Source organism: Oncorhynchus masou, chromosome 11, assembly GCF_036934945.1.
Source record: "Oncorhynchus masou masou isolate Uvic2021 chromosome 11, UVic_Omas_1.1, whole genome shotgun sequence".
Classification (NCBI taxonomy): Eukaryota; Metazoa; Chordata; class Actinopteri; order Salmoniformes; family Salmonidae; genus Oncorhynchus; species Oncorhynchus masou.
This window is the reverse complement of record NC_088222.1, coordinates 9,162,780-9,188,284: the sequence shown is the minus strand read 5'-3', so window position 1 is coordinate 9,188,284 and position 25,505 is coordinate 9,162,780. Positions and strand designations below refer to the sequence as shown.

The following is a 25,505-nucleotide window of genomic DNA, read 5'->3' as shown; positions in this document are numbered from 1 at the left end:
CCTATATAGTGCACTACTTCTGACCAGAGGTGTATGACCATGGCACCCTATTCCCTATATAGTGCACTACTTCTGACCAGAGGTGTATGACCATGGCACCCTATTCCCTATATAGTGCACTACTTCTGACCAGAGGTGTATGACCATGGCACCCTATTCCCTATATAGTGCACTACTTCTGACCAGAGGTGTATGACCATGGCACCCTATTCCCTATATAGTGCACTACTTCTGACCAGAGGTGTATGACCATGGCACCCTATTCCCTATATAGTGCACTACTTCTGACCAGAGGTGTATGACCATGGCACCCTATTCCCTATATAGTGCACTACTTCTGACCAGAGGTGTATGACCATGGCACCCTATTCCCTATATAGTGCACTACTTCTGACCAGAGGTGTATGACCATGGCACCCTATTCCCTATATAGTGCACTACTTCTGACCAGAGGTGTATGACCATGGCACCCTATTCCCTATATAGTGCACTACTTCTGACCAGAGGTGTATGACCATGGCACCCTATTCCCTATATAGTGCACTACTTCTGACCAGAGGTGTATGACCATGGCACCCTATTCCCTATATAGTGCACTACTTCTGACCAGAGGTGTATGACCATGGCACCCTATTCCCTATATAGTGCACTACTTCTGACCAAAGGTGTATGACCATGGCACCCTATTCCCTATATAGTGCACTACTTCTGACCAGAGGTGTATGACCATGGCACCTATATAGTGCACTACTTCTGACCAGAGGTGTATGACCATGGCACCTATATAGTGCACTACTTCTGACCAGAGGTGTATGACCATGGCACCTATATAGTGCACTACTTCTGACCAGAGGTGTATGACCATGGCACCCTATTCCCTATATAGTGCACTACTTCTGACCAGAGGTGTATGACCATGGCACCCTATTCCCTATATAGTGCACTACTTCTGACCAGAGGTGTATGACCATGGCACCCTATTCCCTATATAGTGCACTACTTCTGACCAGAGGTGTATGACCATGGCACCCTATTCCCTATATAGTGCACTACTTCTGACCAGAGGTGTATGACCATGGCACCCTATTCCCTATATAGTGCACTACTTCTGACCAGAGGTGTATGACCATGGCACCCTATTCCCTATATAGTGCACTACTTCTGACCAGAGGTGTATGACCATGGCACCCTATTCCCTATGTAGTGCACTACTTCTGACCAGAGGTGTATGACCATGGCACCCTATTCCCTATATAGTGCACTACTTCTGACCAGAGGTGTATGACCATGGCACCCTATTCCCTATATAGTGCACTACTTCTGACCAGAGGTGTATGACCATGGCACCCTATTCCCTATATAGTGCACTACTTCTGACCAGAGGTGTATGACCATGGCACCCTATTCCCTATATAGTGCACTACTTCTGACCAGAGGTGTATGACCATGGCACCTATATAGTGCACTACTTCTGACCAGAGGTGTATGACCATGGCACCTATATAGTGCACTACTTCTGACCAGAGGTGTATGACCATGGCACCTATATAGTGCACTACTTCTGACCAGAGGTGTATGACCATGGCACCCTATTCCCTATATAGTGCACTACTTCTGACCAGAGGTGTATGACCATGGCACCATATTCCCTATATAGTGCACTACTTCTGACCAGAGGTGTATGACCATGGCACCCTATTCCCTATATAGTGCACTACTTCTGACCAGAGCTGTATGACCATGGCACCTATATAGTGCACTACTTCTGACCAGAGGTGTATGACCATGGCACCCTATTCCCTATATAGTGCACTACTTCTGACCAGAGCTGTATGACCATGGCACCTATATAGTGCACTACTTCTGACCAGAGCCCTATATGACAACCGTTATTTTCTTCTCAGAAGGATGTATCTTTTTGTGGTGTTAATACTGTTGCCGTGGGACACAACTTGAAACACCAAATCGTGTTACTCTGTGAATGAACCAGAGGAACTAGAATTTCCTGTTTACCATCCAAAGAAACAGAATTACTAGAGCAGGATTGACATTAAAAAAAAAGGGGATGCTCGGTCCAGTAGTTCTATTTCCAACCGTTCTATTAGTTATATTTCTACGGTTACAGCAATCCTATGACTCACCCATTCCCCTTTTGTAAGTGTACACAATCGCCATGGGAAGGAGGGCACGGGAGAGAACAGGAGGTGTCGCCCCCCCGGCTATAGAACAAGGCTAGTCAGACCCTTCTCAAAGAAGCACAGATCCCCTCTCTTGCCTGATTCCAGGGGAAAGACAGACGGACCAAGGCAGAATGACGTTGACAAAGTGTTGGAATGGAAATCTCCATTGAGCTCCCTTTTTCCAAGGAAGAGCACAGTCTTTTCATTCCTGAGCCGCTGACAGAGCTGCCGTGAGGTGAATGTTAATGACTTCCTGGTTCCTACTGAGCTTCTGAATGTATCAGAGAGCTCATCATGACCAAACCGGTTCTTTCTAGACTAATCGCCCAATTTGTTATTCTTAAAAAATGCCAGGATTTCCACAAAGTGTCAATCACTGATACCGCCCAGTCAAATATTTTTTATGCTAAGACCTCACAAGTCAATCAAACCAGTCAATATCACCACATTATACCGAAACAAAATATGACGTTATGCAGTGAAATAAACTCTTTAACATTTCATTCATTTCACTATAAACAATCCATATCTGCACACTGCCATCACACTGAAACCAAATAATACATTCAACAGTTCATTTATTTTCCTTCACAACAATATAACGAGTGTTTAAAAAAACAAACAAAGTGTTTCAGTACTCACCAGACAATTCCCTGAGCTCCAGAACCGATGGGTTTTAGATTCTGGTAGCGTTTGAGAACTGTGAAGGTGGAATCTCCAACTTCCACGCTGTAGAACTGGTTGTCCACTTTGCTTTTAGACATGTTGTAGTGTTTGACGATATATGACACATCCACTTGTTTACCAAAACCCTGCAGTGGACAAACAAAACAGAACAGGTCAGTGATGTCACTTTCACCTCTGTGACCGGCTCTGAAACGCCACCTGCATTGCTAAAGTCCTTTGTTCATTTTATTCATTTAAAATACCATTTAGAACTAGTCCCATTAGCAATGCGTGTTGACTACAGTACAATATGCCAACAACATGAAGACATACATCACATTCTGTGTCCACTGTTATTGGACCGTCTAATTTCCAAACTTCATAATAAAGATATTTTTTTATTCATTCCACTTCTTTCCCTCTTGAGTTTTCTTAACAACAGTTTACAGAAGACTATAGGAACAAAACATGCCCGTTCGGTATTCTGTGGACAAAGGGTTTGCATGAGAGACGGGACTTATCGCCTATCCAGAACTAACAGGGAGACAGAAACCAGGCAGGATAGGGATGCAACATAGTAGTGTCTCAAATTACCCCCTATTACCTACAGCATGTAGTGTATAATATAGGGAGTAGGGTGCCATTTGGTAAGTAGACTATCACACTACCGTGTAGGTCTGGATTAAACCTCCATGTGATCCCTGAGAGAATTGAACCCACAACCTTGGCATTGCCAAGGGGCAGCAGGTAGCATAGCGGTTAGAGCTTTGGGCCAATAACCGAAAGGTTGCTACAACGAATCCCCGGGCTGACAAGGTGAAAATCTGTCGTTCTGCCCCTGAACAAGGCAGTTAACCCACTGTTCCTAGACCAGTTTACCCACCGTTCCTAGACCAGTTAACCCACCGTTCCTAGACCAGTTAACCCACCGTTCCTAGACCAGTTAACCCACCGTTCCTAGACCAGTTTACCCACTGTTCCTAGACCAGTTAACACACTGTTCCTAGACCAGTTAACCCACTGTTCCTAAACCAGTTAACCCACTGTTCCTAGACCAGTTAACCCACTGTTCCTAGACCAGTTAACCCACTGTTCCCCTGAACAAGGCAGTTAACCCACTGTTCCTAGACCAGTTAACACTGTTCCTAGGCCAGTTAACCCACTGTTCCTAGACCAGTTAACCCACTGTTCCCCTGAACAAGGCAGTTAACCCACTGTTCCTAGACCAGTTAACACTGTTCCTAGACCAGTTAACACTGTTCCTAGACCAGTTAACCCACCGTTCCTAGACCAGTTTACCCACTGTTCCTAGACCAGTTAACACTGTTCCTAGACCAGTTAACCCACCGTTCCTAGACCAGTTTACACACTGTTCCTAGACCAGTTAACCCACCGTTCCTAGACCAGTTAACCCACCGTTCCTAGACCAGTTAACCCACTGTTCCTAGACCAGCTAACCCACTGTTCCTAGACCAGTTAACCCACTGTTCCTAGGCCAGTTAACCCACTGTTCCTAGACCAGTTAACCCACCGTTCCTAGACCAGTTAACCCACCGTTCCTAGACCAGTTAACCCACCGTTCCTAGACCAGTTAACCCACCGTTCCTAGACCAGTTAACCCACCGTTCCTAGACCAGTTAACCCACCGTTCCTAGACCAGTTAACCCACCGTTCCTAGACCAGTTAACCCACTGTTCCTAGACCAGCTAACCCACTGTTCCTAGACCAGTTAACCCACTGTTCCTAGACCAGTTAACCCACCGTTCCTAGACCAGTTAACCCACTGTTCCTAGACCAGTTTACCCACTGTTCCTAGACCAGTTAACCCACTGTTCCTAGACCAGTTAACCCACCGTTCCTAGACCAGTTAACCCACTGTTCCTAGACCAGTTAACCCACTGTTCCTAGGCCAGTTAACACACTGTTCCCCTGAACAAGGCAGTTAACCCACTGTTCCTAGACCAGTTAACCCACCGTTCCTAGACCAGTTAACCCACCGTTCCTAGACCAGCTAACCCACTGTTCCTAGACCAGTTAACCCACTGTTCCCCTGAACAAGGCAGTTTACCCACTGTTCCTAGACCAGTTTACCCACAGTTCCTAGACCAGTTAACCCACTGTTCCTAGACCAGTTAACCCACTGTTCCTAGACCAGTTAACCCACTGTTCCTAGACCAGTTAACCCACCGTTCCTAGACCAGTTAACCCACCGTTCCTAGACCAGTTAACCCACTGTTCCTAGACCAGTTAACCCACCGTTCCTAGACCAGTTAACCCACCGTTCCTAGACCAGTTAACCCACCGTTTCTAGACCAGTTAACCCACTGTTCCTAGACCAGTTAACCCACTGTTCCTAGACCAGTTAACCCACCGTTCCTAGACCAGTTAACCCACTGTTCCTAGACCAGTTTACCCACTGTTCCTAGACCAGTTAACCCACCGTTCCTAGACCAGTTAACCCACCGTTCCTAGGCCAGTTAACCCACTGTTCCTAGACCAGTTTACCCACTGTTCCTAGACCAGTTAACACACTGTTCCTAGACCAGTTTACCCACTGTTCCTTGGCCAGTTAACCCACTGTTCCTAGACCAGTTTACCCACTGTTCCTAGACCAGTTAACACACTGTTCCTAGACCAGTTAACACACTGTTCCTAGACCAGTTAACACACTGTTCCTAGACCAGTTAACACACTGTTCCTAGACCAGTTAACCCACTGTTCCTAGACCAGTTAACCCACTGTTCCTAGACCAGTTAACACACTGTTCCTAGACCAGTTAACCCACCGTTCCTAGACCAGTTAACACACTGTTCCTAGACCAGTTAACCCACCGTTCCTAGACCAGTTAACCCACCGTTCCTAGACCAGTTAACCCACTGTTCCTAGACCAGTTAACCCACTGTTCCTAGACCAGTTAACACACTGTTCCTAGACCAGTTAACCCACCGTTCCTAGACCAGTTAACCCACTGTTCCTAGACCAGTTAACCCACCGTTCCTAGACCAGTTAACCCACCGTTCCTAGGCCAGTTAACCCACCGTTCCTAGACCAGTTAACACACTGTTCCTAGACCAGTTAACCCACCGTTCCTAGACCAGTTAACCCACTGTTCCTAGACCAGTTAACCCACTGTTCCTAGACCAGTTAACCCACTGTTCCTAGACCAGTTAACCCACTGTTCCTAGACCAGTTAACACACTGTTCCTAGACCAGTTAACCCACCGTTCCTAGACCAGTTAACCCACCGTTCCTAGACCAGTTAACCCACCGTTCCTAGACCAGTTAACCCACCGTTCCTAGGCCAGTTAACCCACTGTTCCTAGACCAGTTAACCCACCGTTCCTAGGCCAGTTAACCCACCGTTCCTAGACCAGTTAACCCACCGTTCCTAGGCCAGTTAACCCACCGTTCCTAGACCAGTTAACCCACCGTTCCTAGGCCAGTTAACCCACTGTTCCTAGACCAGTTAACCCACCGTTCCTAGACCAGTTAACCCACCGTTCCTAGACCAGTTAACCCACCGTTCCTAGACCAGTTAACCCACCGTTCCTAGACCAGTTAACCCACCGTTCCTAGACCAGTTAACCCACCGTTCCTAGGCCAGTTAACCCACCGTTCCTAGGCCAGTTAACCCACCGTTCCTAGACCAGTTAACCCACCGTTCCTAGACCAGTTAACCCACCGTTCCTAGGCCAGTTAACCCACTGTTCCTAGACCAGTTAACCCACTGTTCCTAGACCAGTTAACCCACCGTTCCTAGACCAGTTAACCCACCGTTCCTAGACCAGTTAACCCACCGTTCCTAGACCAGTTAACCCACCGTTCCTAGACCAGTTAACCCACCGTTCCTAGACCAGTTAACCCACCGTTCCTAGACCAGTTAACCCACCGTTCCTAGACCAGTTAACCCACTGTTCCTAGACCAGTTAACCCACCGTTCCTAGACCAGTTAACCCACCGTTCCTAGACCAGTTAACCCACCGTTCCTAGACCAGTTAACCCACCGTTCCTAGACCAGTTAACCCACTGTTCCTAGACCAGTTAACCCACCGTTCCTAGACCAGTTAACCCACCGTTCCTAGACCAGTTAACCCACTGTTCCTAGACCAGTTAACCCACTGTTCCTAGACCAGTTAACACACTGTTCCTAGACCAGTTAACCCACCGTTCCTAGACCAGTTAACCCACTGTTCCTAGACCAGTTAACCCACCGTTTCTAGACCAGTTAACCCACCGTTCCTAGGCCAGTTAACCCACTGTTCCTAGACCAGTTAACCCACCGTTCCTAGGCCAGTTAACCCACCGTTCCTAGACCAGTTAACCCACCGTTCCTAGGCCAGTTAACCCACCGTTCCTAGACCAGTTAACCCACCGTTCCTAGGCCAGTTAACCCACCGTTCCTAGACCAGTTAACCCACCGTTCCTAGACCAGTTAACCCACCGTTCCTAGACCAGTTAACCCACCGTTCCTAGACCAGTTAACCCACCGTTCCTAGACCAGTTAACCCACCGTTCCTAGACCAGTTAACCCACCGTTCCTAGGCCAGTTAACCCACTGTTCCTAGGCCAGTTAACCCACCGTTCCTAGACCAGTTAACCCACCGTTCCTAGACCAGTTAACCCACCGTTCCTAGGCCAGTTAACCCACTGTTCCTAGACCAGTTAACCCACTGTTCCTAGACCAGTTAACCCACCGTTCCTAGACCAGTTAACCCACCGTTCCTAGACCAGTTAACCCACCGTTCCTAGACCAGTTAACCCACCGTTCCTAGACCAGTTAACCCACCGTTCCTAGACCAGTTAACCCACCGTTCCTAGACCAGTTAACCCACCGTTCCTAGACCAGTTAACCCACTGTTCCTAGACCAGTTAACCCACCGTTCCTAGACCAGTTAACCCACCGTTCCTAGACCAGTTAACCCACCGTTCCTAGACCAGTTAACCCACCGTTCCTAGACCAGTTAACCCACCGTTCCTAGGCCAGTTAACCCACCGTTCCTAGACCAGTTAACCCACCGTTCCTAGACCAGTTAACCCACCGTTCCTAGACCAGTTAACCCACCGTTCCTAGACCAGTTAACCCACCGTTCCTAGACCAGTTAACCCACCGTTCCTAGACCAGTTAACCCACCGTTCCTAGACCAGTTAACCCACCGTTCCTAGACCAGTTAACCCACCGTTCCTAGACCAGTTAACCCACCGTTCCTAGACCAGTTAACCCACCGTTCCTAGACCAGTTAACCCACCGTTCCTAGACCAGTTAACCCACCGTTCCTAGACCAGTTAACCCACCGTTCCTAGACCAGTTAACCCACCGTTCCTAGACCAGTTAACCCACCGTTCCTAGACCAGTTAACCCACCGTTCCTAGACCAGTTAACCCACCGTTCCTAGACCAGTTAACCCACCGTTCCTAGACCAGTTAACCCACCGTTCCTAGACCAGTTTACCCACCGTTCCTAGACCAGTTAACCCACCGTTCCTAGACCAGTTAACCCACCGTTCCTAGACCAGTTAACCCACCGTTCCTAGACCAGTTAACCCACCGTTCCTAGACCAGTTTACCCACCGTTCCTAGACCAGTTAACCCACCGTTCCTAGGCCGTCATTTACCTAGTTAAAAAAAAGGGTTGAATAAAAATTGCCAGTGCCACACAGTCTTACCAACTGACCCACACAGGACACACACACATTACTCCATGTACATGTCCAGCCCAGTCTAGTAACTGTTTGTCCAAACATGCATATACATAAGCCAAATATAATCCACGTTGAATAAGATACTAGTATAGTAAAGCACCACAGAGTTATAGTGCATTCATTTCTATCATTCTATTTCTATGCTCATTATACATGCGTCACAAATAGCACACAAATCACTATATAGTGCACTACCTTTGAACAGAGACCTATGGACAGAAGTAGAACACTATATAGGATATAGGCTGCCATTTGGATGCATTTTCTGAAGAGAAATAAGACTATAGCAAAAATATCTGCAGTCAGTCCAAACCAGAGCCTGTTTCTCCTGGAGAGATCTGCAGTCAGTCCAGACCAGAGCCTGTTCCTCCTGGAGAGATCTGCAGTCAGTCCAGACCAGAGCCTGTTCCTCCTGGAGAGATCTGCAGTCAGTCCAGACCAGAGCCTGTTCCTCCTGGAGAGATCTGCAGTCAGTCCAGACCAGAGCCTGTTCCTCCTGGAGAGATCTGCAGTCAGTCCAGACCAGAGCCTGTTCCTCCTGGAGAGATCTGCAGTCAGTCCAGACCAGAGCCTGTTCCTCCTGGAGAGATCTGCAGTCAGTCCAGACCAGAGCCTGTTCCTCCTGGAGAGATCTGCAGTCAGTCCAGACCAGAGCCTGTTCCTCCTGGAGAGATCTGCAGTCAGTCCAGACCAGAGCCTGTTCCTCATGGAGAGATCTGCAGTCAGTCCAGACCAGAGCCTGTTCCTCCTGGAGAGATCTGTAGTCCATCCATCCATCCATCCATCCATCCTTCCTTCCTTCCTTCCATCCTGCCATCCAACTGTCCATTCTTCCCTATAATAGACTGGAGCATCTTAGCTCTAATTATAGATGATCTAATTGACATTTCCTTTATATTTTCGTGATCAGGGAGTGATGCAGAAAACAATTAGGCCACAAAAAAACAAAAACCCTGTGAGGTGCATTATGTTTACCAAAGGGCCAATATGATTAGTATTTCACACAGCTGGAAGCAATTGAAGCCACAGGTTAGAATCACAAGTATATGGAGTTAATCCGGTAATCAGTTTCAATCATGTGCATTTTCGTTTCTGTCGTTCACTTAGCTGGTTTGTATTCACTAGTATCATTGAGGAAGCCTTGTCCCATTCTGTAAATGCTGTAACTAACTCAGGGTTGGGGTCATTTCCATTTAAATTCAGTCAATTTAAGAAGACATTTGGAATTGGAATGGCAGTTTACTTCCTGAATTGATTAAATTGAAATGGAATTGAGCCCAACCCGGACAAGCTACGACACATAAAGTACAGGCCTGGGGCAGGCTACCAGAACGGTCTTCATCTTAGACACAGAACAGACAGACCTAATGAAGGGGAAATCGAAGTGTATGAATACTGTACCTTAGTTTACCTGTAAGGAACACACACCTGACAAAAGGCTATTTTCACATCCAGGACAGGTTCACTGCAGTAATAGAAGAAATCCCTCCTCATAAATACCTGCAAGACACAAACAGAGAGAGAGGGAAGAGACTAGAGTTTAGAGACTAGAGTTTAGAGGCTAGAGGTTAGAGGCTAGAGTTTAGAGGCTAGAGTTTAGAGGCTAGAAATGAGAGGTTAGAAATTAGTGAGTAGAGTCTAGAAATTAGAAGTTAGAGATTATAGGGCTAGCTCTCTAGAGATCAGAGGCTAGAGGTTAGAGGCTAGAGTTGAGAGGCTAGTTTAGAGGCTAGAGTTTAGAGGCTAGAGGTTAGAAATTAGAGCTTCGAGTCTAGAAATGAGAAGTTAGAGGTTATAGGGCTATCTCTCTAGAGATTAGAGGCTAGAGGTTAGAGGATAGAGATTGGAGGTTTATTTCTTTATTCACTACTGGGTAGGTTGTCTGAGAACACATCCTTACAGCAAGAACCTAGAACAGAGGTTGCCAGGGAGAGGAGAGCCTGTCTAGAGACTAAATATTTAGACCGCTGGTCACAGATCTGTTTTAGCTGTACAGCCATCTACTGTAGACAGGTTAGAGTTTAGAGGTCAGAGGTTTGAGTCCAGAGGTCAGAGGTAAGAGATCAGAGAGAGGTTACTACCTAAGGTTTCTGTGGGAATGTGGTGGAGCTTGTCTGGGTCGTATTGTAGATACTGAGCCTTCCAAAAAAGTAAAGACTACAGCTATGCCCAAGATGACCTCAAAAACTTCATAATTGACTGACTGACGTAGCTTAAACCTCAGTCCCTGAGCTTTGCGAACATTCATTGATTGATCACCACAGTGAACCCTTTAACAGACCATCAGACCCCCAAAGAAAGACAAGCAGCTCCAGACCTGTCCTTGTCCCCAACCCACTACCTCACCACCTCCACCAATGGGCAATGAAAATAAAGTGCAGCAGTACAACACTCATAAACAGACAGGTTCAATATTTCACACGGTGGTAAATAAATAAGTTAAGATCTGAACACATATGAGATGAGCTCCGGCTCAGATGACGAGTACTGAAACATATTGTAGGAACTCTTCAGAAATAAAGACAATGCACAGTATACAAATATTTAGACAAAAAGACTTGGCCCCAGCAGTTCTAGGGTTCTCAAGAGTACAATTTGATGTTTGGCAGCAAGAAATGTCTGGATCACTCCTATATCTTAATCTAGTATAATGGATCACTCCTATATCTTAATCTAGTATAATGGATGACTCCTATATCTTAATCTAGTATAATGGATCACTCCTATATCTTAATCTAGTATAATGGATCAGTCCTATATCTTAATCTAGTATAATGGATCACTCCTATATCTTAATCTAGTATAATGGATCACTCCTATATCTTAATCTAGTATAATGGATCAGTCCTATATCTTAATCTAGTATAATGGATCACTCCTATATCTTAATCTAGTATAATGGATCAGTCCTATATCTTAATCTAGTATAATGGATCAGTCCTATATCTTAATCTAGTATAATGGATCACTCCTATATCTTAATCTAGTATAATGGATCACTCCTATATCTTAATCTAGTCTAATGGATCAGTCCTATATCTTAATCTAGTATAATGGATCACTCCTATATCTTAATCTAGTCTAATGGATCACTCCTATATCTTAATCTAGTATAATGGATCACTCCTATATCTTAATCTAGTATAATGGATCACTCCTATATCTTAATCTAGTACAATGGATCACTCCTATATCTTAATCTAGTATAATGGATCACACCTATATCTTAATCTAGTATAATGGATCACTCCTATATCTTAATCTAGTATAATGGATCACTCCTATATCTTAATCTAGTATAATGGATCACTCCTATATCATAATATAGTATAATGGATCACTCCTATATCTTAATCTAGTATAATGGATCACTCCTATATCTTAATCTAGTATAATGGATCACTCCTATATCTTAATCTAGTATAATGGATCACTCCTATATCTTAATCTAGTATAATGGATCACGACTACTGTACAGGAGACATGAGCAGTCAGAAAACGATCTGAGATTGACTGATGAAATACAGTCTGAGGGCCTGATGAAATCCAGTTTGAGGGACTGATGAAATACAGTTTGAGGGACTGATGAAATACAGTTTGAGGGCCTGATGAAATACAGTTTGAGGGCCTGATGAAATACAGTTTGAGGGACTGATGAAATACAGTTTGAGGGCCTGATGAAATACAGTTTGAGGGCCTGATGAAATACAGTCGGAGGGCCTGATGAAATACAGTCTGAGGGCCTGATGAAATACAGTCTGAGGGCCTGATGAAATACAGTTTGAGGGCCTGATGAAATACAGTTTGAGGGCCTGATGAAATACAGTCTGAGGGCCTGATGAAATACAGTTTGAGGGCCTGATGAAATACAGTTTGAGGGCCTGATGAAATACAGTCGGAGGGCCTGATGAAATACAGTCTGAGGGCCTGATGAAATACAGTTTGAGGGCCTGATGAAATACAGTTTGAGGGCCTGATGAAATACAGTCGGAGGGCCTGATGAAATACAGTTTGAGGGCCTGATGAAATCCAGTTTGAGGGCCTGATGAAATACAGTTTGAGGGCCTGATGAAATCCAGTTTGAAGGCCTGATGAAATCCAGTTTGAGGGCCTGATGAAATCCAGTTTGAGGGCCTGATGAAATCCAGTTTGAGGGCCTGATGAAATCCAGTTTGAGGGCCTGATGAAATACAGTCTGAGGGACTGATGAAATCCAGTTTGAGGGCCTGATGAAATCCAGTTTGAGGGCCTGATGAAATACAGTCTGAGGGACTGATGAAATACAGTTTGAGGGCCTGATGAAATACAGTTTGAGGGCCTGATGAAATCCAGTTTGAGGGACTGATGAAATCCAGTTTGAGGGCCTGATGAAATCCAGTTTGATGGGTATAGTTTTTTAATCCACAGTGGAGTGCAGTGGGATTCAAATGTATTTCATTTAATACAAAGGGTTCCTCTTCGGAAGAAACGGCCTTCTAAGAATAGCTAGATGGTGACATTCAGGAGTCAGACAATATGCTAATATGTTGACTGCTTCCTGGTATATGCTGTAGGCGTATTTGTCTCCCCCACCTCACCCCCTGTGCGGAAACCAAGAACTAAGTCCCAAATGGCACCCTATTCACTACACAGTGCACTACTTTTGACCAGAGTCCTATGGGCCCTAGTAGTGCACCATATAGGGAATAGGGTACCATTTGGAACAGAAGCAGACAGCGCAAGACTTTGAAAATATATATATACATTCAGAAAACTATTCCAGAAAAAGTTTTTCATATTTCAGACATTATGAAACATTCAGACAGCACCAACCAATTAAAAAAATGTAAGATGCTCGAATATGACTTAGTGTCATTCTCAATAGTGAGGGTTGTCATTCTCAGTAGTGAAGGTTGTCATTCTCAATAGTGAAAGGGGAAGAGAGAGGGGGAGTTGGGATAGTGGGAGGGGAAGAGAGAGGGGGAGTTGGGATAGTGGGAGGGGAAGAGAGAGGAGGGAGTTGGGATAGTGGGAGGGGAAGAGAGAGGGGGAGTTGGGATAGTGGGAGGGGAAGAGAGAGGGGGAGTTGGGATAGTGGGAGGGGAAGAGAGAGGAGGGAGTTGGGATAGTGGGAGGGGAAGAGAGAGGGGATAGTTGGGATAGTGGGAGGGGAAGAGAGAGGAGGGAGTTGGGATAGTGGGAGGGGAAGAGAGGGGGGAGTTGGGATAGTGGGAGGGGAAGAGAGAGGAGGGAGTTGGGATAGTGGGAGGGGAAGAGAGAGGAGGGAGTTGGGATAGTGGGAGGGGAAGAGAGAGGGGGAGTTGGGATAGTGGGAGGGGAAGAGAGAGGAGGGAGTTGGGATAGTGGGAGGGGAAGAGAGAGGGGGAGTTGGGATAGTGGGAGGGGAAGAGAGAGGATGGAGTTGGGATAGTGGGAGGGGAAGAGAGAGGGGGAGTTGGGATAGTGGGTGGGGAAGAGAGAGGGGGAGTTGGGATAGTGGGAGGGGAAGAGAGAGGGGGGATTGATAGGGAGATGGGGAGTGGGAGGGATAGGAGAAGGGAGGCAAGGTAAGAATTAAGGAATGAGAAAGGGATGACTCTCCCATGACTCTGTCTCTCTTATACAGTGAGAAAGAGATGACCATGTCTCTGTCCCTCCTATATAGTGTCTGGGTCAGCCCCTGAAAGCCATGTTCTTTCAGCAGGAGTCACACCATGGAAATGGGATGACATTTATGAGTGAATAGATTACAGAAAGATCGTCATTCTATATCTATGAATAACAAGTAATGAGACAGTTTTCCTGGGCAAGTATTGTTCCATCAAGTGCATCACAACACAATACTATATAATACACTACATCACAATATAACACAACACAGTACTATATAATACACTACAACACAATATAACACAATACAATACTATATAATACACTGCAACACAATATAACACAACACAATACTATATAATACACTACATCACAATATAACACAACACAATACTATATAATACACTACAACACAATATAACACAATACAACACAATACTATATAATACATTACATCACAATATAACACAACACAATAATATATAATACACTACAACACAATATAACACAATACAATACTATATAATACACTACAACACAATATAACAGAATACAACACAATACTATATAATACACTACACTACATCACAATATAACACAACACAATACTATATAATACACTACAACACAATATAACACAATACAACACAATACTATATAATACACTACATCACAATATAACACAATACAATACTATATAATACACTACAACACAATATAACAGAATACAACACAATACTATATAATACACTACACTACATCACAATATAACACAACACACTACTATATAATACACTACAACACAATATAACACAACACAATACTATATAATACACTACATCACAATATAACACAACACAATACTACATAATACACTACAACACAATATAACACAACACAATACTATATAATACACTACATCACAATATAACACAACACAATACTATATAATACACTACAACACAATAACACAATACAACACAATACTATATAATACACTACATCACAATATAACACAGTACTATATAATACACTACCACACAATATAACACAACACAATATAATACATTACAGCACAATATAACAAAACACAATATAACACAACACAATATAATGCATTACAACACATTACAACACAATACAATATAACACAATACAATACAATATAATACAATACAATATAACACAATACAACACAATACACTGCAACACAATATAACACAACACAATATAATACAATAATACACAACATAACACAACACAATATAACACAACACAATATAATACATTACAACACAATACAATACAACACAATACAACATAAAATACAATACAACACAATACACTACAACACAATATAACACAATACAACACAATACTATATAATACACTACATCACAATATAACACAACACAATACTATATAATACACTACAACACAATATAACACAATACAATACTATATAATACACTACAACACAATATAACAGAATACAACACAATACTATATAATACACTACATCACAATATAACACAACCCACTACTATATAATACACTACAACACAATATAACAGAATACTATATAATACACTACATCACAATACAACACAATACTATATAATACACTACAACACAATACAACACAACACAATACTATATAATACACTACAACACAATATAACACAACACAATACTATATAATACACTACAACACAATATAATACATTACAGCACAATATAACACAACACAATATAATGCATTACAACACATTACAACACAATACAATACAACACAATACAACATAAAATACAATACAACATACAATACAATACAACACAATACACTACAACACAACATAACACAACACAATATAATACAACACAACATACAATACAATACAATGCTCTGAATTCCTGTGCTTTGGACACTGGATATCTGTGTTCAAGTGTGGGGAGGAGGACTTAACTATTGTTGTTGTAGATGTGACACAGAGCACACAAGCCATTTCACAACGTGCCGTGGGTTAGAAATTGCACATTGCCTGAATGAGAGGAATTAAAATGTCCAAACAGTGTATTTAACCTGGCATCCTATTATCACCCAACAGTATTTGTTTTTAATCTCGGTCAACATTGACATTGATAGACCGCAGCGCAGGTAGATCTCCTGATACACAATCACAGCCATCTGTAGACATAGGAAATTAAAACTCTGATGGCAATGACTGTCACAATGGCAGTCACAATGGTAGTCACAATGACAGTCACAATGGTAGTCACAATGCCAGTCACAATGCCAGTCACAATGACAATCACAAGGACAGTCACAATGGAAGTCACAATGACAGTCACAATGACAGTCACAATGGCAGTCACAATGACAATCACAATGGCAGTCACAATGGCAGTCACAATGACAGTCACAATGACAGTCACAATGGCAGTCACAATGACAATCACATTGGCAGTCACAATGGCAGTCACAATGGCAGTCACAATGACAGCCACAATGACAGTCACAATGGCAATCACAATGGCAGTCACAATGGCAGTCACAATGACAATCACAATGACAGTCACAATGACAGTCACAATGGTAGTCACAATGACAGTCACAATGGTAGTCACAATGACAGTCACAATGACAATCACAAGGACAGTCACAATGACAGTCACAATGACAGTCACAATGGCAGTCACAATGACAGTCACAATGGCAGTCACAATGACAGTCACAATGACAGTCACAATGACAGTCACAATGACAATCACAATGGCAGTCACAATGGCAGTCACAATGACAGTCACAATGACAGTCACAATGGCAGTCACAATGACAGCCACAATGACAGTCACAATGACAATCACAATGGCAGTCACAATGGCAGTCACAATGACAATCACAATGACAGTCACAATGGCAGTCACAATGACAATCACAATGGCAGTCACAATGGCAGTCACAATGGCAGTCACAATGACAGTCACAATGACAGTCACAATGGCAGTCACAATGACAGCCACAATGACAGTCACAATGACAATCACAATGGCAGTCACAATGGCATTCACATTGACAATCACAATGACAGTCACAATGGCAGTCACAATGGCAGTCACAATGACAGTCACAATGACAGTCACAATGGCAGTCACAATGACAGCCACAATGACAGTCACAATGACAATCACAATGGCAGTCACAATGGCATTCACACTGACAATCACAATGACAGGCACAATGGCAGTCACAATGACAGCCACAATGACAGTCACAATGACAATCACAATGGCAGTCACAATGGCAGTCACAATGACAGTCACAATGACAGTCACAATGGCAGTCACAATGGCAGTCACAATGACAGTCACAATGACAATCACAATGGCAGTCACAATGGCATTTACATTGACAATGACAATGACAGTCACAATGGCAGTCACAATGACAGCCACAATGACAGTCACAATGGCAATCACAATGGCAGTCACAATGGCAATCACAATGACAATCACAATGACAGTCACAATGGCAGTCACAATGACAGTCACAATGACAGTCACAATGGCAATCACAATGACAGTCTCAATGGCAGTCACAATGGCAGTCACAATGGCAGTCACAATGACAATCAAAATGGCAGTCACAATGACAATCAAAATGGCAATCACAATGACAATCACAAGGACAGTCACAATGGAAGTCACAATGGTAGTCACAATGACAATCACAATGGCAGTCACAATGGCAGTCACAATGGCAGTCACAATGACAGTCACAATGACAGTCACAATGGCAGTCACAATGACAATCACAATGGCAGTCACAATGGCAGTCACAATGACAGTCACAATGACAGTCACAATGGCAGTCACACAATGACAGTCACAATGACAATCACAATGACAGTCACAATGGCAGTCACAATGACAGTCACAATGACAGTCACAATGGCAATCACAATGACAGTCTCAATGGCAGTCACAATGGCAGTCACACTGACAGTCACAATGGCAGTCACAATGACAGTCTCAATGACAATCAAAATGGCAGTCACAATGGCAGTCACAATGGCAGTCACAATGGCAGTCACTTACGATAGCTTGTGTTTTCCCCACTGGAATATTACGAGTTATTCCCAATTGTTAAACACGTTTACTAAAACTCATCTCATTATTATATACTGTATATACTGTATTCTATCCTATTCTACAATATCTTAGTCTATGCCACTCTGACATTGCTTGTCAAATATTTTAATTCCATTCCTTTACTTAGATTTGTGTGTATTGTTGTGAATGAAATTGTTAGATTTTACTTGTTAGATATTACTGCACTGTTGGAGCTAGAAACACAAGCATTTCGCTACACCCGCACTAACATCTGCTCAACACGCATGTGTGACCAATACAATTTGATTTGAAGGTATTCAAAACTCTAAACACAAAACAGTTAGCCAATTTCCCCAAAACCCAGACATCCGGCAAAATTAAACACAGCAATCAAAATCATGTCCTCCCTGCTCAAAATGAAACACAAATGAGACGCACATCAAATTAATCTAACTTACTGACAACCGAGAACACACTAATGGGACATATTCAAAACACTACCTATTTCAGTGTAAAGACTAAGAATTTGTTGATATACTGTATATTGTTTCCGTGTACTCAAACAAGAAAGGAACAGGAACACAAATGCAAAAATGTTAGTTTTAAATTTCAACATGACTCAATGCATGTCAAACAGCAGACTGTAAGCACAAATACGGTACAAATGCAAACATACAGGAAATATATTTTGCAGATGCAAGCGAAGAAAAATAGGCCTATTTGTACTACTGTGCTGTATGTTAGATCAATTGTACAGAACAGATAAAGAAACTGTCAAAGTTTCAGTCAAGTAACAAATAATCCCATTGCGAAAACAAAAATCAGTCATGTCTGATGTTTTGATCCGGCCACAGATTTTAAATCAACATCACAGGCAACATTCTCCTCGACCAGACAGCGGGGGAAATAACTTCTGGCATGACGCATTCACCCCTGACAGGACGGGAATGTCACGTCAGCCGCCTCCATTGTCTGGAGAACCGCCATACGTTCATGGGGTTTGCGATGAAACACCTTCCGCCGCCAGGCTGAAAAACAGCTCCTCAATAGGGGTTGAGAATTGGGGGGAAAATGGTGGGAGATGAACAGACCTGAACGGCTTCAATGGAAACGCACGTGGTCCCAAATTAGAACATACATTTGCTGCTCGGTATCATCTGGACCTGTCGGCTCTGGTTCAAAAAGATTTTCATGTAAAGGTGTTCAGGGAATGAAGGAGATGGGCAGTGTGGTATGGTCCAAGGGTGGCATGGCGGTGGAGGACCCCATTGTGGCTCATAGCTGCACATATGGTGACATTTCCCCCTGCTGGCCAGGTACCTCAATGATGGCGCGTTGACCAATGATGTTCCTTCCTCTCCTCCTCGTCTTCGCCTACATTGAATCCAGCATCATCTATGAGTATGAGTTCCTGGGGGATGGGCATTCAACTCCATGATTCCTCTGAAATGACAGTAAATACTGTAATTGCTGTATAGTAAAGTTCACTGGCAACACCAATGAGTCTCTAATGTTTCAAGAGTGTAATACTAGAACATTTCTTACTTGCACATATTCGTACTGTTTATCCTTCACTCTTTGGTGATTCCTTTCAAATGGGACTCTGTAGATTTGCTTCATCCAGAGATGGTGTTTGTTAAGGATGAGGGGCTGGGGTTGATAAGCTCACTATGATGTTGTGGAAGATGGTGTTTGTTAAGGATGAGGGGCTGTGGTTGATAAGCTCACTATGATGTTGTGGAAGATGGTGTTTGTTAAGGATGAGGGGCTGGGGTTGATAAGCTCACTATGATGTTGTGGAAGATGGTGTTTGTTAAGGATGAGGGGCTGGGGTTGATAAGCTCACTCTGATGTTGTGGAAGATGGTGTTTGTTAAGGATGAGGGGCTGGGGTTGATAAGCTCACTATGATGTTGTGGAAGATGGTGTTTGTTAAGGATGAGGGGCTGGGGTTGATAAGCTCACTATGATGTTGTGGAAGATGGTGTTTGTTAAGGATGAGGGGCTGGGGTTGATAAGCTCACTCTGATGTTGTGGAAGATGGTGTTTGTTAAGGATGAGGGGCTGTGGTTGATAAGCTCACTATGATGTTGTGGAAGATGGTGTTTGTTAAGGATGAGGGGCTGGGGTTGATAAGCTCACTCTGATGTTGTGGAAGATGGTGTTTGTTAAGGATGAGGGGCTGTGGTTGATAAGCTCACTATGATGTTGTGGAAGATGGTGTTTGTTAAGGATGAGGGGCTGGGGTTGATAAGCTCACTCTGATGTTGTGGAAGATGGTGTTTGTTAAGGATGAGGGGCTGGGGTTGATAAGCTCACTCTGATGTTGTGGAAGATGGTGTTTGTTAAGGATGAGGGGCTGTGGTTGATAAGCTCACTATGATGTTGTGGAAGATGGTGTTTGTTAAGGATGAGGGGCTGGGGTTGATAAGCTCACTCTGATGTTGTGGAAGATGGTGTTTGTTAAGGATGAGGGGCTGGGGTTGATAAGCTCACTATGATGTTGTGGAAGATGGTGTTTGTTAAGGATGAGGGGCTGGGGTTGATATTTTCAACTACGGTTTGGATAATAGCAGCTTCCTGTTTGTCTGGTTAACAGACGCGTTCTACCACCACGTGCGTGGTGTTCGTCTTTCAGTTCTATAAAAACAAAATAACACTACAGTAATACAGTATACAAGATAAACACATTGCAAAGTCATATAGCTCCCAATTTCATATATACAGTAATACATGAAACATTTACTTTTACTTCCACTTGTAGTTCCTATTGGAATCTACAGTTGTTATTGTGCTTCATGTTGTTCTACTGTCAAGTAGTAAAAGTAGTAGATTTGCAGTACATACCTATTCTCATTTTGGAGCGTCCGGATGAAGGATGCAACGGTGAAGTGGCTTAGACTGGGCAGCTCGCTGAACAGCCTCTCTGAAGGTCAAATCACGGTTGACCACATGGTCCACCAAAGTCACTTGAATTTCATCAGAGATTACAGAAATTCCATGTTCTTGGTCCACCTCAACCTTTACCTCCACCTCACCTCCATCTCCACTTCCACCCCTCTCTGCCAAGTTTACTTTCACTCACCTGTGGCCTTTTTATCCATACCAAAGGTCTGATTGCAAAGTGAACATTATTATTAGTGTTTGAAGATAGAACGTGATCAATTGGTAATTGATCTTAGCCTTTTGAACAGTGGTGTGTTTCATTTGCACACAAATACATTTTAGTTAGGAAGGTTGTGCCAAAGTTAGAGAATTGTGTGTTGTGTTTTGCCAAATGTTTGTTATAGAATTACAATCTGAGTGTAAAGCAAATCATGTGCCAGTAGTCTTGCAGATTTGGTGTATAGTTCTACTAAATGAGTTACAGGCTTGGTTCATTGTGCCCCATGGGCCAGTTTTAGAGTGTAAACAATTGTGAAAAACTATAACTGGAAAATTTTAAACAGCTCAAACAACCACCTCTGTCTGAATCATGTTTACACTAATGCTGTACGAGGTAGTCTAGGGAGACATTCACTGGTACCAGAATCACATAGACAGATACAAAACAAATACTGAGATTGAGAGAGACAAAAGATAGATAGAGAGAGAGAGGGAGAGAGAGAGAGAGAGAGAGAGAGAGACATAGATAGAGAGAGAGAGGGAGAGAGAGAGAGAGAGAGTCATAGATAGAGAGAGAGGGAGAGTGAGAGAGAGAGAGCGAGGGAGAGAGAGAGAGACATAGATAGAGAGAGAGGGGGAGAGAGAGAGAGAGAGAGACATAGATAGAGAGAGAGGGGGAGAGAGAGATACATAGATACAGAGAGAGAAGGAGAGAGAGAGACATAGATAGAGAGAGGGAGAGAGAGAGAGATAGATAGAGAGAGAGAGGGAGAGAGGGAGAGATAGAGAGAGAGAGAGATAGATACAGAGAGAGGGAAACATAGAGAGAGAGATAGAGACATAGATACAGAGAGAGAGATAGAGACATAGATACAGAGAGAGAGAGAGAGAGAGAGAGAGAGAGAGACATAGATACAGAGAGAGACATAGATATAGAGAGAGAGAGGGGGGGGCTCTTATCACCCACAGTTCTGATAAAAGCTAAACCGATTGAGAATTTCTCATTGAGAGTCCCAACTTGCGAATGTGCTATTTCTCATCATTGAAAGTTATTCAGACAGGATACTTGAACCTGTCTACTGTATATAACTTGAATAAAGGTAGCCTGAATCAATGAAAAATATGTGTTCCTGTTACACTAACTACAGTGGCCATCGACATAGTGTACAGACTATGGCAATGTAAACAATACTTATCCATTTCTCAGATTTCATACAGGCCACTGGGCCTTCCTGGAAAAGGTAGCTAGGCCACTGGGCCTTCCTGGAAAAGGTAGCTAGGCCACTGGGCCTTCCTGGAAATGGTAGCTAGGCCACTTGGGCCTTCCTGGAAACGGTAGCTAGGCCACTGGGCCTTCCTGGAAACGGTAGCTAGGCCACTTGGGCCTTCCTGGAAATGGTAGCTAGGCCACTTGGGCCTTCCTGGAAATGGTAGCTAGGCCACTTGGGCCTTCCTGGAAACGGTAGCTAGGCCACTGGGCCTTCCTGGAAACGGTAGCTAGGCCACTTTCTTCCTGGAAACAGTAGCTAGATCACTGGGCCTTCCTGGATATGGTAGCTTGGCCACTGGGCCTTCCTGGAAATGGTAGCTAGGCCACTGGGCCTTCCTGGAAACGGTAGCTAGGCCACTTTCTTCCTGGAAACAGTAGCTAGATCACTGGGCCTTCCTGGATATGGTAGCTTGGCCACTGGGCCTTCCTGGAAATGGTAGCTAGGCCACTGGGCCTTCCTGGAAACGGTAGCTAGGCCACTGGGCCTTCCTGGAAAAGGTAGCTAGGCCACTTGGGCCTTCCTGGAAATGGTAGCTAGGCCACTTGGGCCTTCCTGGAAACGGTAGCTAGGCCACTGGGCCTTCCTGGAAACGGTAGCTAGGCCACTTTCTTCCTGGAAACAGTAGCTAGATCACTGGGCCTTCCTGGATATGGTAGCTTGGCCACTGGGCCTTCCTGGAAATGGTAGCTAGGCCACTGGGCCTTCCTGGAAACGGTAGCTAGGCCACTTTCTTCCTGGAAACAGTAGCTAGGCCACTGGGCCTACCTGGAAACGGTAGTTAGGCCACTGGGCTTTCCTGGAAACGGTAGCTAGGCCACTTTCTTCCTGGAAACAGTAGCTAGGTCACTGGGCCTTCCTGGATATGGTAGCTAGGCCACTGGGCCTACCTGGGAACGGTAGTTAGGCCACTGGGCTTTCCTGGAAACGGTAGCTAGACCACTTTCTTCCTGGAAACGGTAGCTAGGTCACTGGGCCTTCCTGGAAATAGTAGCTAGGCCACTGGGCTTTCCTGGACACGGTAGTTAGGCCACTGGGCCTTCCTGGAAACGGTAGCTAGGCCACTGGGCCTTCCTGGACACGGCTAGAGCACTGGGCCTTCCTGGACACGGCTAGAGCACTGGGCCTTCCTGGACACGGCTAGAGCACTGGGCCTTCCTGGACACGGCTAGAGCACTGGGCCTTCCTGGACACGGCTAGAGCACTGGGCCTTCCTGGACACGGCTAGAGCACTGGGCCTTCCTGGACACGGTAGTTAGGCCACTGGGCCTTCCTGGACACGGCTAGAGCACAGGGCCTTCCTGGACACGGCTAGAGCACTGGGCCTTCCTGGACACGGCTAGAGCACTGGGCCTTCCTGGACACGGCTAGAGCACTGGGCCTTCCTGGACACGGCTAGAGCACTGGGCCTTCCTGGACACGGCTAGAGCACTGGGCCTTCCTGGACACGGCTAGAGCACTGGGCCTTCCTGGACACGGCTAGAGCACTGGGCCTTCCTGGACACGGCTAGAGCACTGGGCCTTCCTGGACACGGCTAGAGCACTGGGCCTTCCTGGACACGGCTAGAGCACTGGGCCTTCCTGGACACGGCTAGAGCACTCACTGAACTGGATAAAACTGTGGCATCATAGGTTACAACCCAGCGTTGCTAAATGTATCTGCAGTCAGAGATACAAGGTATTGATAGCCAACATGATACGTGAATAAGTGAATGTATGGTGTAAACAGGACACACGCAAAGAGGTAGAATAGACACAAAAGCAGGAACAGTGGCTGCGGAGAAGACGAGCAAGGGAAGACTGGAGAGAAGGGTAGATGGAGGGGACAGATATCACTGAGTAAGATGGATGACAAGCTGTTCGCCTGCCGCCTCAGCAAAGACGATAACACACTCAGACCGGGGTTCAAATACTATTTGAAAACGTTTCAGATACTGTACTTAATCTGGGCTTGATTAAGCTTGCCTGGCGCAATGGAACATATAGAATAGTCACAAACCCCGCCCATGTGGCACTCCAGGCAGACTTAAGTAAACACTAAGAACATTTGAAAGATTTTAGATAGTATTTGAACCCAGGTCATACCACACCACAGTCTCGCTCCGAAGCACAGACAGGATCCAGAATTCATGTTTCTGTAATAGTGGTGGGGCGTACAGAATCTTGAGCCTTGACTGTGGCTCAGTACTATATTGAAAGAGGTGTCGTCGATGCCCCTGGAGACAAATCATCCTTAATAAAAGATGGACACCCTCCTCTTCTGGTTACTAGGTCTCTGTTAATAAAGGATGGACACCCTCCTCTTCTGGTTACTAGGTCTCTGTTAATAAAGGAAGGACACCCTCCTCTTCTGGTTACTAGGTCTCTGTTAATGATGGACACCCTCCTCTTCTGGTTACTAGGTCTCTGTTAATAAAGGAAGGACACCCTCCTCTTCTGGTTACTAGGTCTCTGTTAATGATGGACACCCTCCTCTTCTGGTTACTAGGTCTCTGTAAATAAAGGAAGGACACCCTCCTCTTCTGGTTACTAGGTCTCTGTTAATAAAGGAAGGACACCCTCCTCTTCTGGTTACTAGGTCTCTGTTAATGATGGACACCCTCCTCTTCTGGTTACTAGGTCTCTGTTAATAAAGGAAGGACACCCTCCTCTTCTGGTTACTAGGTCTCTGTTAATAAAGGAAGGACACCCTCCTCTTCTGGTTACTAGGTCTCTGTTAATAAAGGAAGGACACCCTCCTCTTCTGGTTACTAGGTCTCTGTTAATAAAGGAAGGACACCCTCCTCTTCTGGTTACTAGGTCTCTGTTAATAAAGGAAGGACACCCTCCTCTTCTGGTTACTAGGTCTCTGTTAATAAAGGAAGGACACCCTCCTCTTCTGGTTAC

The 25,505-nt window shown here is 44.4% G+C and overlaps 1 protein-coding gene across 11 annotated transcripts in view; it reads right to left on the bottom strand.

The window, feature by feature from the left end:
- mapk10 (mitogen-activated protein kinase 10) overlaps window positions 1–25,505 on the bottom strand; it is a 133,011-nt gene that overhangs the window by 81,581 nt on the left and 25,925 nt on the right. For 9 of the 11 annotated variants that reach the window (XM_064977325.1, XM_064977326.1, XM_064977323.1 and 6 more), the window contains 2 exons: window positions 9,974–10,045; window positions 2,823–2,992 (listed from right to left, as the gene is read on the bottom strand). In XM_064977325.1, the coding sequence (XP_064833397.1) occupies window positions 2,823–2,992; window positions 9,974–10,039 (236 nt within the window). In that variant the 5' untranslated portion in view covers window positions 10,040–10,045. Of the gene's footprint in view, window positions 1–2,822; window positions 2,993–9,946; window positions 10,046–25,505 lie in introns of all 11 variants that reach the window. The other 2 variants (XM_064977329.1, XM_064977330.1) reach the window with 2 other exon arrangements.